General features: G+C 36.7%; 1 protein-coding gene and 1 long non-coding RNA gene across 5 annotated transcripts in view; one reads left to right on the plus strand and one right to left on the minus strand.

The window, feature by feature from the left end:
• LOC139974442 (uncharacterized) overlaps nt 1-15373 on the minus strand; it is a 77426-nt gene that overhangs the window by 21938 nt on the left and 40115 nt on the right. The gene's annotated exons all lie outside the window — the stretch shown is intronic.
• On the plus strand, nt 906-11157 carry LOC139974441 (uncharacterized). Of its 4 annotated transcripts, XM_071981606.1 has the most exons (8): nt 909-1073; nt 3191-3463; nt 4828-5103; nt 7266-7370; nt 7675-7728; nt 8306-8335; nt 8807-8897; nt 9526-11157. In XM_071981606.1, exons 4-8 carry the CDS (start codon nt 7325-7327, stop codon nt 9911-9913), a joined length of 609 nt encoding a protein of 202 aa, XP_071837707.1. In that variant the 5' UTR covers nt 909-1073; nt 3191-3463; nt 4828-5103; nt 7266-7324; the 3' UTR covers nt 9914-11157. The 4 variants fall into 4 exon arrangements, 2 of the variants coding, with proteins under 2 accessions (XP_071837708.1, XP_071837707.1); XR_011795482.1 differs by lacking the exon at nt 7266-7370 and having other exon boundaries at nt 908-1073; XM_071981607.1 differs by lacking the exon at nt 8306-8335 and having other exon boundaries at nt 908-1073.

Raw genomic sequence — 15373 nt, forward strand, 5'->3', positions numbered from 1 at the left:
AAGAATAGCGCTGGGATTTCTGCATCAATTTTCTGAGCTTCTGAAACAAAAGATAACGGTGAGACATGGTGAAAGCAGCGGGATGAGTAAATGATAAAAATGAAATGAAAAACTGAAACACAAGAATACAAATACAAGTACAAATACAGGTAGATAAGGAGGATCACCCAAAGGGATACAGTAACAGAGCAGCTGAAATAAAAAATAAAATAAAAATAAGACATCAACACTATGAAGGCACTTTGACCGAGGTTGAATTAAAAGTAAGACCATATTCATTCAAGCAGTCGTTACTTTATATTTGTCATAGTTTGTGACATTGATATGTCCTTAATAGCTAATAGTCTAAGAAGAGTTTTTTATTCTGATCAAATGTAAATATCCAGCAAGTTTCCAAGCAAATAACTATTGCTTACCGCACACATCTGAGACTTGATCTCCCTTGATAACGTGACCTTTAACGCTTGGTTTTAATTCATGCACTGTAAACTTGCAGATGCAGATATCCTATATGACTGTGTGTGTTTCGATATGCGCATAATGGAATAATTTGTTTGTTATTTCATCTCTGAACTATGACAAAAAATTACATCCCATGAAAAATCACTTACCTATCAAATTTGTCAAAAAGTCCAGTAAGCTTAATTTTTAAGGATGCGTTTTTAAAACATTTACGTAAACGCACAAAACTATGGCCGATTCGGGACTAGGTATGAGATATAAAAAATAAAGCATAAATATTCAAAAGCAGACATTGGGAGTCAACTTTGATCGATTGAATTAAACTTATATCATACTTGAAAATTATTTAATTATTGTGGTCTGTATTGCTTGAAACCGAAATCGAACAGATAAGGTACTTGTTCTATACTAGGTTACTTTCAAGGTTACTTTCAATTATAAACATGAGTTGTTAGCTGTTGGATATCGTTCTTTATTTCCGCTTCAATCATAATATAAGTTCCTTGTATGTTACTGATCGTTTCATTCGTTGACGAAATATTTCAAGATGGAATATTTCTTTACATTGGGTTGTTTTGTTCTGTTATTTGCACGTTGTCCAGCCTCGTCAAGTAAGTACAGTATTTCACGATAACTTATTCCATGCTAGCCAGTTGTAAACTACACTGTATCTCGTCCATAGAGTCTTTATTCTGTTGATACATTACGCTTAGGTTATATCAGTTTGTGTTTCAATTGAGTATGGCCAAAAACACACTAGCTGACTCGTATAGGCCTATTGATCTAGTAGCCGAGTGAGTACTAATGTCACTCCATGCAACATTGATATCGCTTCGTCAGGTTAAACGTTGGTGTTCAAAACTGGTACGTAAAGAATATACATATGTCATGCTAGACGTATTCATTAATATGAGTGGTCTATACATTGAGACGTATTAATAATATTAAATAATATTAACATATTAAAAACCTAACCATCAAATGGCACATTCTGAGATATCTAGTGACTGTTAATTAGGTATATTTAGGTAGCGCCAAAAGAAAAGTTTGTGCCAAAAAGTTCTCTGTGTGAGGTGGGGGAATCTGATTGCCCCAAATCTCAAGACTGAACCATTTCACCCTCCCCTAACCCCTCGGACACGTCACTGCATCTTAACACAACCAAACAGGGTTGGTAAATGTATTTTGAACGTTCAATAATTATTGACAGATGCAAGGAACGACATAGCGCCTACGGTTCATCCAGCTCAAACAACAAAATGTCAACAATTTCTGTTTTGGATTCAGAAGTTAATAACACGCATACATTGATAACCAACCTGTTGTGATATGTTAAGCATGTATCTTAGATTGAGAAGACATCAATGTTTGTCAAAAATGACATGGTTTGGTTGACATATATGGTTTACGTAGTCCCAACTCAGTAAACAGCTTTGTAAGGCCACAATATCCATCAGCTTACCATGAGTCATGACCGCCACGCTTGAAGGATTAGGCAGCGGCGCAGCAAGTGGGGACCTCAGGGAAAGTGAAGTCATTCTGAAATTTTCTATTATGAATCGGGGACGAAAAACCTTTGCAAATACCGGAAAGGATAACCATGATATATTATACTCGATAGATATTTCTTTCTACATGACCGTGTGGTCTGCTTCACAATATTCGATTCATTGCTGTAACATTGTGACGTCGACAGAGTCAGCTTGGCTAGGCAGCCTGATTCTCCTTCGTATAGTGTTTAGTGAATGTTGTGCGAACTATTTCACTACTGTAGTAAACAAGCGTAGCGAGGAATTTGCCAAGGGAGGGCGAAACTTTAGGCAAACTATCAGAACCGTAGATACGGCCTTGCAAACTATCTAAGCGTAGCCTAAATTTTGACTGAAAATTCCTCCCAGATCGCTGTAAATGGCACTTCCCAGGCTTGTTAGTTGCATCTTAGCATTTCATCTTTTGAAGTTAATAGCGATATCATAAAAACATACACAAAATTATGCTCAAGGGGGGAGAAGCCGCGGCTGCCCTCCCCCTCCCCCTCCGGCTAGGGGCCTGGTAGTAAATCTTTTGCACGTATATAACGGAAAAGTGTTTCAGCTGAGCAAGAGGGATGGGTGGCAGGATGTAAGGTTGATCGGGACAAAAGGGGAGTCGGAATGGGGACTAGATGTGCAAGTGTATATAGTTTATTCAAATGAGTGTTTCAGAGATGTTGTCAAAGGGCACCTTCTCATAGAACATATGTCAAGGAAAGGCCTCTAGTCATTTTTTGTTTTATAACCTCGAAATTTTGGACAACAATGAAACTTGGAGTCAAGATTTCCAAAGAGCACCCTAAGGCTGTGTTCAAAATTCATCCCTGAGTATAGTTTGATAATAAAGCATTTGGAAATTAAAGTGATGCATTGATCCTTGTTTAAATTTGTATAATATAGCCAACATCGTATTTACTTTTGTTGTCAATAATGTTGCATGCTTCATTAAATTCATCACTTTGCCAAAATATAGAATTTGATTTAATATTTTAATACTTTCGCTTCATATGACATTCATTTTCATATTTAGCTCTTACGCTTTCATAAAAACACATTGCTTAACAAATAGAGAGAACGACGTGATTGACCGTTCAATATTCTATAGTCTTAGTTTCGACTCAAAATGCAGCAGAATAAATATTTTACCATGATTTATAGTCTGTTAAAATGTCTTAAGTCTTGTTCTATTTTCGTAGCATGCAGAGAATACATTGGATGTTTTCGTAAACCTTCTGATGTAATGAGGGAAAAAACCACTGATGCCATGATGACTGTTTCAATGTGCTCACGGAAATGCGCGGAACTGAATTATACAGTATACGGGTTGATATATGGTAATAGATGTCACTGTGGAACGATTACTGATGTCGGTAATATTACACGTGATATGGAACCTGCTTCCCAGTGTAATACGCTATGCAGAGGGGTAGATAGATGTGGAGCAAACAAACACATGGCTGTGTACAAAGGTAAACATTCGTCTCTGTTATATACAATCTTATCTTATCTAGCCTATTTCGCTCCACTGCAGTAGGAAGGCCAGTTCACCAATTTTCCAATTAACTCTGCCCTGAGCCTTTCTCTTCCATGTGACCCCACCATATTCTCTTTTGTCATCCACCCATTTCCTACTCTGCCTACCTCTGCCTCTAACATAACCCCTTAGTGTCCAACCTGTCAATTTATGTGCCCATCTCGTATCTTGACATCTAGCTATATTCCCTGCCCATCTCCACTTCTTTTGCTTTATGACATGGATAATATCCAATATTTCTCAAGTCCTGGTTTCTGAATTTATCCTTTCTTAAACTAAAAAGAAAATAAACCTTTTAGCAAACTGCTTATCCACTAGAGAGCCTGTGTAAGAGAATGTGTAAAAGTAAGTTGACCTGACGTTTCGATCCTAGCAGGATCTTCTACAAAGGCTATATCCTTTCTTGTTACTCCCTCATACTTCTTCCTATTGCTTATTATTGCTTATATTATTCTAACCTCTCGGTAGTTCGTCCATGTCTCTGTTCCATAAGACATCACTGGGATAATTCATTGATTGAAGAGTTGTTTTTCGATGTCATTGGGAGGCTCTCATCCCACAATATGGAAATGAGCATGCCAAATTTCGCCCACGTCAGCTGGATACGTCTGTTTACATTTCTTACTGTGTCATTTTCCAAGGATATTCTTTTACCCGAGTGTACATATAACTGCCTACTTTATCTATAATTTCGCCATCAACTGTAATCGTGTAGACTTTGGATCTATATATTACTCATCATAACTTTTGTCTTCTTCATGTTTAAAATTTAATTGATATTGTTTCCCAATTACTTTCAATAATTTAATACAAGTAATGGTTACATCCAATTTTACACTACCATTTACGTCGTTAAATTTGTTCATTAGACTAAATATCCTTCGAAACAGGGAGTTGTTTTTAATTGATTCTTCGTCACCAGTGACGACATGAATGGTGGTAACAGACGATGCTACAGCTTGAGGCCCTGGAACAATTTGGTGGAAATCATGGACCAAAGTCACTACGTGTTTTGTTCATAATGTAGGTCTATACTGAAGAAAGTAAGATTAGTTAAATTTATATCTCCATTCCCCGATCTGGCTCTCAGCAACTCCTTGTATATAAATCCTAGCACGGATTGAGTAACTCCCCGATCACTGATTAAAATCCGAGCATGGATTGAACAACTCTCCGATCACTGATGGCAATTACCATCACTCTCAAATGATCCAGTCCAAGGTTCGATTCCAAACGTTCCATGGCATAAGTGACGCATGATATAATTTAAAAAAATTGTAAATTATTCATGTTCCTTAGGCAATGAGTATAAAGGATGCTATGACGACAGCGGTCAACATTCCACATTTAATCCAATAAATGACTTGACACTTGAAGTTTGTGCTGACGAGTGCAGGAATTCAACTTTCTGGAGTGTCCTTCACGTTAATAAATGTTCCTGCCGGTCCCAGATACCACCAAATTCAACACGAAAAGATGACAAACATTGTAAAGACAAAGGAGAAAAGTGAACTGGTGGAGAGAAGTGCGGAGGAAGCGGGTATATTGACCTCTATGTTAATATAGCCTACCATGGTAAGGTGTAAAATATATAATCATTCGGTGTCATTGGTTGTACAAATACAACCTTCTGAGTGGAGCACATCCCACACCTGCATTTACTACTTGATCCCTGCCCTGCCTCCTCATAGTTTAAGGAAACACGCACACACACGGTATCGAAACATACCTCTGTTTGTATCGTACAGAAAAACGTGTTCAAGCACAAGTTATTCTCTCAGATGTGTCATTTACCTTTAAGATTCATTGATTTTTGAAAGTCTACCATTAAAAGTACAAAATTACATATGCACTATATACAGTCAAAGCTTGGTTGCATGATTTCCAAATATACATGTAATCATGTCGTTGGGCCCTACAATCTATATATATTCCTAGTTTAAAATGACATAATATTGCACAACGTTCGCAGTTTGTAAAACATGTTTTAGGGAATCCGATTCCATCAATTTCAAGGGTAAACTTCATATAATTAAAATAAATATAAATTAATGGCACGGAACTTCAACTTATAGAACCTGGCTCTTGCGGAACAGGCAAGGGCTGTAGACACATAAGTTGTCTTATAGTTAGAGCAAGTGACATCCAGTTAAATGTGAATACCGCATTATTCGATCACGGCTAAAAAATTACAACAAGTTTCTGCACGTCTAATGAATCTTTAACTGTTAACAAATTTCATCAAAGGCATGTAAAAACCTTCCGCCTTGTTTCATCATTTAAATATTGCCTTGACTTCCATGCTTAGATTTTAGAGATCGAACCTGGTTACTTGTCGGGATATAAACATGGGAAGATCCCGCAAGAAAATCCTAATTGAGCAATTTTAGTATGGAATGTGGAAACATCGCTATAAATTTTTCAGTGGTCTAGACTACTGTTCTCATAAGCTAGTAAGCTGTATATGTTTTGACACGATGAGTTGCTTCTTTGAGAGATACAAAATTTGCTAAGCAGTGTTAATAGTAAACGAGAAAGTTCATGAAAGCATGTACAAGTCATCAATGTTAATTTCTATATGTCATTTAATAATGTTTGTGCATCCATTTATCCCGCCGCACACTACCAGACTCAACTCGTCCGTCGTTAATCTAGTTTGCGATTGTCGTGAAGAATCCAATAACTAACAACCAGTCCCGCACATCGAACGACAAATAAGCACAAATCAACTGCTTACTGTTAACGATCGATGCTCGATTAGGTCACATACGCAATTGATTAACTTTACTTGGTTAAACTTTTAAGACTATGCAGTTTTAGCCGTGAACCGTGATACACTGCCAGTCGTGAAACGATACATATTCCGACGTTCCGACTGAAATCGACGCGACTTTAAAGTGTCAATATCTTGAATGGTCATAGTATCAAGTCCACTCACACTGCCCACAATCAATCAGGTAGTTTGCGGCGGGCCTTAGGTTTTTGAAAATCATTGTTGTAGTAAGTTCAGTTTATACGAGTCCTTTCAAGTACTGATCATCCCAGTACTTTTGAGTACCTTTTTATTTATTAAATATATAAGAACCTCACACAACTGATGATCATTAAACATTGACTGTGATGACATGCCCGGATTCTGCTACTGTTTGGCAAAGTTATAATGTCTCAGTAATATCAGAAATGTTCTGATACTGGTGACAAAGTGGCAGTAGCAAACAACTTTCTTACGTATACACAGATGTGTTAGACTAATAATAATTCAGGAACCATATCATAATTTGTACTTAACATTAGCAACATACATCACTGATGAATTCGCCATCTTCGTACAGATAATACGTAGCGCGTAATTATACATATACTGTTGGGATAAGACTGTAAAATATGTGGCTTCCTGCGTAACGTCACTTTTACATAACAAATTTGTTTTACGTCACTACTCGTAAAAGCACTCCTCCTGAGAGAGTACAAGTACTTTAAATGAGTACAAGTTCGTGTACTTTAGTATATGAGTCCGAGTTCGTGAGCATCCGAGCACATTTTTGTTGAAAGTACTTGAGTACTGCTGGAGTACCGACTACTTTTCGAATAACCTACTACAACACTAAAGAGCGTTATGGTCAAGTGGTTAAGGCAGTGGACTTGTGATCTAAGGATTGCATGTTCGAGTCTTGGCCAGATCATTGCGTTGTGTCCTTGGGCAAGGCACTTTATCTCTATTGCCTCTCTTCACCCAGGTGTATTAGGAGGGAACTGTGATATAAAGCTGTCAGCTGGGCGCTGTTTAGCTGCTGCCATGTGGAGGGATTGTCTCTATGTTGGACAGGTGTTTGTTGACCAGGGTAATATTGTGATGCGACTTGAACACCGTTATCGGTGGATATGTCTGCACTTTATAAATACTCAATATTATTCATATTATTATTAACATTGAGGAAAACCTCTTTCGAGTTTCGGACATGATGCACTCAACGCCCTACACTATATGACATTGTCTAATGAAGGTGACAATCATTTGTATTATATATTTCTTTTGATATAAATTACGGATCTAAGTCAGAATTATTGCATTTATTAGACAGTAGATGATGAAAAACTAAAGTAACTGTCGTGTATCATTTTCGTTTCGATTGTTTCACTTTTCAGATCCTACGGTAACAATTTGTCCAGAACGTTCGTCAACTGACTCTCAATCAACAGGTTTGATCAACTGCCAAGTTTTTTGTTCTTTGTCTATTCAAATGTAAATATGCTATGGTGATTTGTTGGTTTGCATTCCTCGCGTATTGTGAACAACCTTGGAATATTCTTTTAAAAAAATTACTAATACGATATTGTAATCGTACGACAATCATGATATTTTTTCTTTTAATATAACCAATCTTAAGTCAGAGATATTTGAATTTTATATAGAGTAGAAGAAAAGAAACAACATAATTTTTTGCTTAATTTCCGTAAAAATGTGTTTCGACTTTCAGATCCTTCAGGCATACTTTATCCAGAATGTTTACCATCAAGTACACGATCAACAGCTTTGATCAAGTGCCAGTTAATCTTTTTGTTTAAGTTGGAAGGCGGTATAACGGTTCATTATAAGATATGAAAGAAACTAAGTATGATGAGAAAGTATGTAATTCGTTTTGACCCCCAAAACTCCGCGTATTTGTGTGGTTTGATTTGTCCCTTGTCTGAGCAGGTCTATTAAATCTATTTCGCATCCCTCTTGATGGTTCAAATTAAAATTATTCAAGCTTATAATTTTTTTTTTCGACCACAGTACAACACCGGCATACAGAAGAATTATCAGGTATACCTAGGAGAACGAGGACAATGTCGTCATTCAAATAAACTAATTGCTCGTATTTTCTGTAGCGTTTTGTGTATGCGACAAGAAAGTACAGGCGGACAAATACTTGACGATTTGAACACATTGATGCAATCTTAGCTGAAAAGGGTTACATCGTCACATATGTTGTTGTCTACAGTTTACAGTCTACAGTAGTAATTCCAACTTTCCATACACAGCTTACAGACAAGTCCCTTATATCTAGGGGTAAAATTAAAGCTATTGTTGCATTAATGTGAAAACCTAGCTGGCCATATTTTACTCAGTGAAGACAGTGTTTATTGTGTTCCTATAAAATCGCAATATCTTTACCATTTAGTTGACTATCACATCGGGCCTTATTAACTTGCTTTAGAAAATTATTGGATACAATTCTTTACTTCAGTAGATCTTTCAGTTTACTTTACAAAGTGACATATTTCAATATTGCAGATGGTCCTATCGTCGTCACGACAGTCACTGGCATTTCAGCTTTCATTCTTGGATGTCTGTCAGTGATCGGAGTGCAGTGTGTCTTACGCATGTAAGTTATACCTTTGTGAAAGAGCGTTCGATGCTCCTGTATAACTCAGTGACAGTGTTGAGTCTGCAAACTTCTCAACTACATGATACAATATACTATAACCGTGGAAGAGAGGTAGTAATGTCTAAACTTACATGATGGACACCTTTAAGAACTTTTCAGTTATTTTTTATATGCAAACTGGCGTAAAAGTTGTGAGTCATTAGAATTCTGGAGGGGAGCGGTACAAATGAGTTTAAAACTAAATATTATCGTATATTATCTTTAAAGGTAGTGTAAATATCTTGCATTTCTTAGAATAATGACAAGTTTTGATCTAATCAAGTTATATACATTCTCTTCGCGATGATATTTTAAAATAAATCTCAGTTCCATGTATTTACTGACAACCAAAATGACCCAAGTATGTCACATAACATAATTGACTTCGAAGTAAGCGAGGAACTATCCTTAATAAAGCCACATACTTGCTAGTTGAATTAAATGTTCTTTACTTAATGAATGTTTCATACTTAATACAGTGTGTTATAATTGCTTGTTTTCATGTTCCAATGAAAGCTCACCGTACTTGTTATTAAGTAAAGATACCAAATCATTAGTCAATTATAGGGTTCACCTCTCTTTATAGATTTCAGAGGCGAAAACTTCTCAAGCAAGATAGACAAAAGACATCCGAAAATACACCTGGCATGATGATATCATTCATAAATGACTCGTTATCGAATGAGACATCTTTAGATAATTTCATCAAAGATACACCACCACAACCGACAGAATATACAAGGGTGATTGATAATATGGAGAGTGGCCAGTTACTACGACCGATGAGCGAATATGCAAGAGCTATCGAGAAGTTGGAGATTGGCCAATTTCCTCATGCAGCCCATACATCAAACCAAAATAAATTGCATACTGTGAACGATTGTGGAAAATACACAAATGAAACGTACGAGATAGTAGGGGCGGCTGTCCCCCTACCCAAACCTCAGGTTGTGAAAAACATCAAACGTTTCTAAATTTAGAGTGCTCCAGGTTTTGTTAATAAAAATACTTTCTTATGTGTTTTTTTTTATTCTTTATTAATTGAAACATGTCCTTTGCCTAGAAGAAAGCCACTAGAAGTTTAGAAGGATATCATGTTTAGAAGGCTTCAAGGCTACAATATGTGGGTCAGAGTATGAAATGAAAATACTAGAGTCACACTGAACCTGCCAATGTGCATAAATCATGTTAAGCAAAACAGTAAAGTTGTCCACCCTTGACTGGTCGAAGTAACCCAAAGAACATAGAAATCATACATTATAGAGATATATGCATTGGAAAAATGTTGTTTGGTAGATTTGGGACAATGTCAGTAACTACCGTCACGCTTGAAGGATTTAAGCAGCGGCGTAGCAAGTGGGTACCCAAAAAGAAAGGGAAGACATTCAGAAATTTCGGTTTTGAATCGGGGACGAAAAACCTTGGCAAACACTGTAATTGAATTTAAAAACAATGGATAATCATGATATATTATACTCGATAGATACTTCTTTCTGCATGACCATGTGATCTGCTTCTCTATAGTTAATGCATTGTTGTAACAGTAACAGCTCGACTGGGTAGCCTGATTCTCCTTCATATAGTTTTAAGTAAATGCTAGTGCGTCCTATTGTACTGTTGTAGTATATCTTTTTAATTTAGATAGCGGTAAAGTGTTTCAGCTGAGCAAAAGGAATGGGTGGCGGGATGTAAGGTTAATCGGGACAAAAGGGGAGTCGGAATGGGGACTAGATCGGCAAGTGTATATAGTTTATTCAATATGAGTGTTACAGAGGTGTTATCAAAGGGCATAGAACATATGTCATGGAAAGGCCTCTGGTAATTTATGTTTTTTAACTTCCAAATTTCGGACAACAATGAAACTTGGAGTCAAGCATTTCCGAAGGTCAACCAAAAGAAATGTTGAAAATTCATCGCTGAGTATAGCTTTGTAATAAAGCATATACAAATTAAAGTGATACATTAATCCTCGTTTAAAGTGATATACTACAGCCTACACCGTAGCAACTTTTGTTGTCAATAATATTCCATTCTTCATTTTTTTTTTTTTATCATTTTAGCCAAAATTTCAGTTTGATTTAATTTTTTTACTACTTTCTTTCAAGGAATATCTCGACATTACAATTTTATTTTTTGGTAACTATTTTGCTGATGTTTGCATGTCAAGTTTTTTTTTTGTCTAAGTAAGCTAAACTAAATACAAACAATAAAGTAATGATAACGGAAATCTCTTAATCGTCTGTGTGGATTTGTCGAGAAATACTCGTTCCCTGGGCCCTACACCAGCCGATACTCATAGCTGGTACAGCAACTACTGTTCATGTCCTACAACCGTTCATCAGAAATTAATACTTTGTGTAACATGTGTTGCAGGTGGCACTCTAAAATCTGCAAAGCTGATATGTTGTTCCCATGTAAGACAAAGAACTGTGCGACTGGACAGGGAGTCTTTGCAGATGAAGTATACGTTAACACCACTCCTTAAATTACGTCAATTTGTCATACCTAGAACGAAGAAAGGCCATGCGGTAACATGTGTTACAGGACATCAACAGTACTTAGTGTACCAGGTATATACACACATCCCCTACACACAAGGACGTCTCTAGAGGGGGGTATGGGGTGTCTCACCCCCCCCAATCTTGGTAAAACTGACGATAGTTGGAAAATTTGAGTGCGACAGTCGGGATTTCCGACTGTCGCACTCTTATTTACCTAGGCCTATTCATATATACCTGTGATTAATGAATGACTTCAAAATTGAAAATTTTGGTCAAATTTGACCTTTAATCAGTCATATTTACCACGTTTTCCATGCCATTTGGAGATATTGTATCTCGCGATTCTTATACTCCACCATACAAAACTTCGTATGATTTTGAATACATAATGCCTAATAGAACTATTGTACAAAGTTTGCCAGCTCCAATTCGGTTTATTTATGAACTAATTTTGCTATTGGGTGGGTTGACCCTGTTCGCTAGCTTCAAGTAAGTTCATATATATTATCTTTATGGTATTCAACCACTGACCTCTAACCCAGTGTATACAACGCTCAATGCTAATCTACGGAAGCTTAAAAGTGCCATCAACATAAGAAAAACTGCCCCAATAAATCAACATTTTTCAGTAAAGATAAAATCTTGTCAAAAAACATCAAAAATGTTGGATTGCTCAGTTACTTTAACTGAGCAATTTAACATTTTTATGCAAAATGTTAAATTGGCAACTTATCATACCTCGTCAGTTAGACATTTTGCTGCAAAATGTTCAATTGTTCATTTCATTCCACAAAAAAAATCTGCAAAATGTTAAATTGACAACGTATCGTATTTCGTCAAATCAATATTTTTCTGCAAAACGTTCAATTGTTCGCTTCATTCTATCTGAGCAATTAAAAAAATTCTGCAAAATGTTTAATTGACAACTTATCGTATCTCGTCAACTCAACAGTTTTCTGCAAAATGTTTGATTGTTCACTTCATTCCAAAATGCTCAGTTGGAATGAAGTGAACACTTGAACATCTTTTTCATGTGAGTGATAAATAGCCCCCCCCCCCCTACCCAAATGAAATAATATTAAGCGCGCTAGGAAAGAGCATTGTATTCTTTGGTAATTTACTATGTCGTCGAATAAATTTTGTTCAAAAAAGAAAAAGTTTTCCCCTTTGTTACATTAACATAGCTTTTGAAGTTAGTAATCAATGTAGCCTTCAAGCAGAAAACTTATACTCAGTTGCTTACTTGCTTAACCGGAGTGATTTATAAGTTTGTGAAGTGAGGGCCAGTGGTACTAATGTATCGCAAAAAGTTCGGAAAAAAGTGCAGTCGCGATGGGGTGTCTGACTGACACTGACCGTATCGCTGACGAGTAGCGGGGGGGGGGGGGGTGGGAGTACAATGCAGCAGTCGGAACCCACCCAGTTGGAATTTCAGCCACTTCGCCCTCCAATCATCAGGCCTTAGCTACGTCCCTGAATACACACACCACGAAGGCTGAATACGAGACGAGACGCAAGGACTGCATTTTCCAAAATCATTCAGCGTAAAATGCTATCAAAGTACAGTAACTCTTTCGCTTCACATGACTGTCATTTTACATTTACCTCTTTGTCGGTTCATGAAAAGTCAAGCGCTTATGGTTTCATAAAATTACATTTACTACAAAATGTAGAGTGCGACTTGATTGACTCTTCAATGTTCTAAAATTTTTAGTTTCGACTCAAAATGCAGCAGAATAAAAAAAAAAAAAAAAAAAAAAAACATGATTGATGGTAAGTCGGTACAAGTGTCATAAGTCTTCTTTTTATTTGAAGCGTGTAGAATACATTGGCTGTTTTCTACTTCTTCTAATGTAATGAGAGAACAAATACACTGATGCTATGATGACTGTTTCAAAGTGCTCACGAAAATGCGCGGAACTCATTTATACAGTATACGGGTTGATATATGGTAATATATGTCACTGTGGAATGATCCATCACATGTGATCCGAAACCTGCTTTCATGCATAGTACGCATATGAAGTTGAGTAGAAAGCGGTGGAGGAAACAATCATATGGCTGTGTACAAAGGTAGTTTACATTTCTTCTTTGTTAAACATAAACACTAAATATTAATTTGATATTGTTTTCCAATTTCTTTTAAAATCAGTACAATTTAGATCCAATTGACGTCGTTAAATTCACGCATACGATTGGCAGGTTGTAAACATCCTTCTAAGCTGGGACTTGTTTAATCGATTCTCCATCACATGTGACGTCATGAAGGGTGAAAAGGGACAAGGCTACAGCCTGGGGCCCTGGAGAAACTTGTTGGAAATATTGGAAGATTAAAAAAGTCACTGCGTATTCTTAATTTTCATAATGTAGGCCTATATACTTAAGAAAGTAAGATCAGTGTAATATATATATATCCGTTTGGCCCGACTTGGCTCTCGACAACTCTTTGTTTTTAAATCCGAACATGGATCGAACAATTTCCCGATCACTGATTGAAATCCGAGTATGACTTGAACAACTCCCCAATCACTGACTGAAATCCTATCATGGATTGAACAACTCCCTGATCTCCCAAGTGATCCAATCTATGAATCCATTTGCAATATGTAGGCTTGACATTGGTGAAGCATAATATTATTCAACACATAGTGTACTGGTGAAGAGAAGTGCTGTATAATTCAGTGACAGGATTGAGTCTGCAAACTTCTCAACTACATGATACATTATACTATTACTGTGGAAGATAAGTCGTAATGCTTAAACTTACATGATGGACATTTTTAAGAATTTTTTTTTGTATTTGTATACTGGCGCCAAGTAGTGAGTCATTAGAATTCCAGAGGGGAGCTGTACAAATAAGTTTATAAGTTTATCTTATCTTATATTATCTTTAAATGTAGTGCAAATATCTTGTCGTTCTTAATAATAATGATAATTTTTTAAATCTAATCTTGCATTTATATACATTCTCTTTGCGATTAATATTTTTAAATAAAGTCTCAGTTTCATGTATTTACTGAAAACCAAAATGACCCAAGTAAGTCACATAACAAAATTGACTTCGAAGTAAGAGAGAAACTATTCTTAAGAAAGCCACAAACTTGCTTCTTGAATGATATGTTCTTTATTTAATTATTATTTCATACTTACTACAATTTGTTCTAGTTTATTGTTCCCATTTTGTAATAAAAGTTCACCGTACTTGTATTTAAGAAACTATACGAAATCAGTATTTAACTGTTAGGTTCACCTCTCATTTTATATATTTCAGAGTCGAAAACTTCTCAAGCAAGATAGACAAAAAATGTCCGACAATACACCTGGAATGATGATATCATTCATAAATGACTCGTTATCGAATGAGAAATCTTTAGATAATTTCATCAAAGATACACTACCACAACCGAGCGAATATTCAAGGGTGATTGAGAATATGGAGAGTGGCCAGTTCAGGGGCGGATGCAGGATTTTTTACAGGGGGGGGGGGTCTGACTGGTCCAGCCGCGCCTGATCGAAAGACTATCTAAGCGGAGCGCCACCATCGGTTGGCGCGGAGCGTACCAGAAAATTTTTGGCTTTACAACCCCCCCCCCCCAGATGGCCGGAAACGGCACTTCCCGAGTATTCTAAGCTGCATGTACCTAGCCTGAAAATATGGATCTCATGTCTGCAATTTCTCAATTGATGAGAAAAAACAATCTATGAAATATGGTAATACATATCAGATGAGTTGAGATGATACAAAAATCATAATGCCTTTAGCCACCAACCCCTCTCCCGTTCCGTCACCACTGTTTGATGCAGGGCGGGATCCAGGATTCTGGAAGGGTGAGGGGTTTGGCCTCCAGTGATCCTAGGGTCTAAGGGGAGTGGGTTTCCCTCTATCCATTGTGAAATTCTTGGATATTTAAGTACAACAGGGAACCCCCTTCA

The sequence above is a fragment of the Apostichopus japonicus genome, chromosome 9 (assembly GCF_037975245.1).
Source record: "Apostichopus japonicus isolate 1M-3 chromosome 9, ASM3797524v1, whole genome shotgun sequence".
Taxonomy (NCBI): domain Eukaryota; kingdom Metazoa; phylum Echinodermata; class Holothuroidea; order Aspidochirotida; family Stichopodidae; genus Apostichopus; species Apostichopus japonicus.

Excerpts from the sequence above, each read along its gene's own strand:
- LOC139974441 (XM_071981606.1), top strand. The coding sequence starts at position 7,325 with ATGTGGAGGGATTGTCTCTATGTTGGACAGGTGTTTGTTGACCAGG. Across the intron at positions 8,336-8,806 it reads GCATACAGAAGAATTATCAG|ATGGTCCTATCGTCGTCACG; the intron begins GTATACCTAGGA and ends TCAATATTGCAG. Across the intron at positions 8,898-9,525 it reads GTGCAGTGTGTCTTACGCAT|ATTTCAGAGGCGAAAACTTC; the intron begins GTAAGTTATACC and ends CTCTCTTTATAG.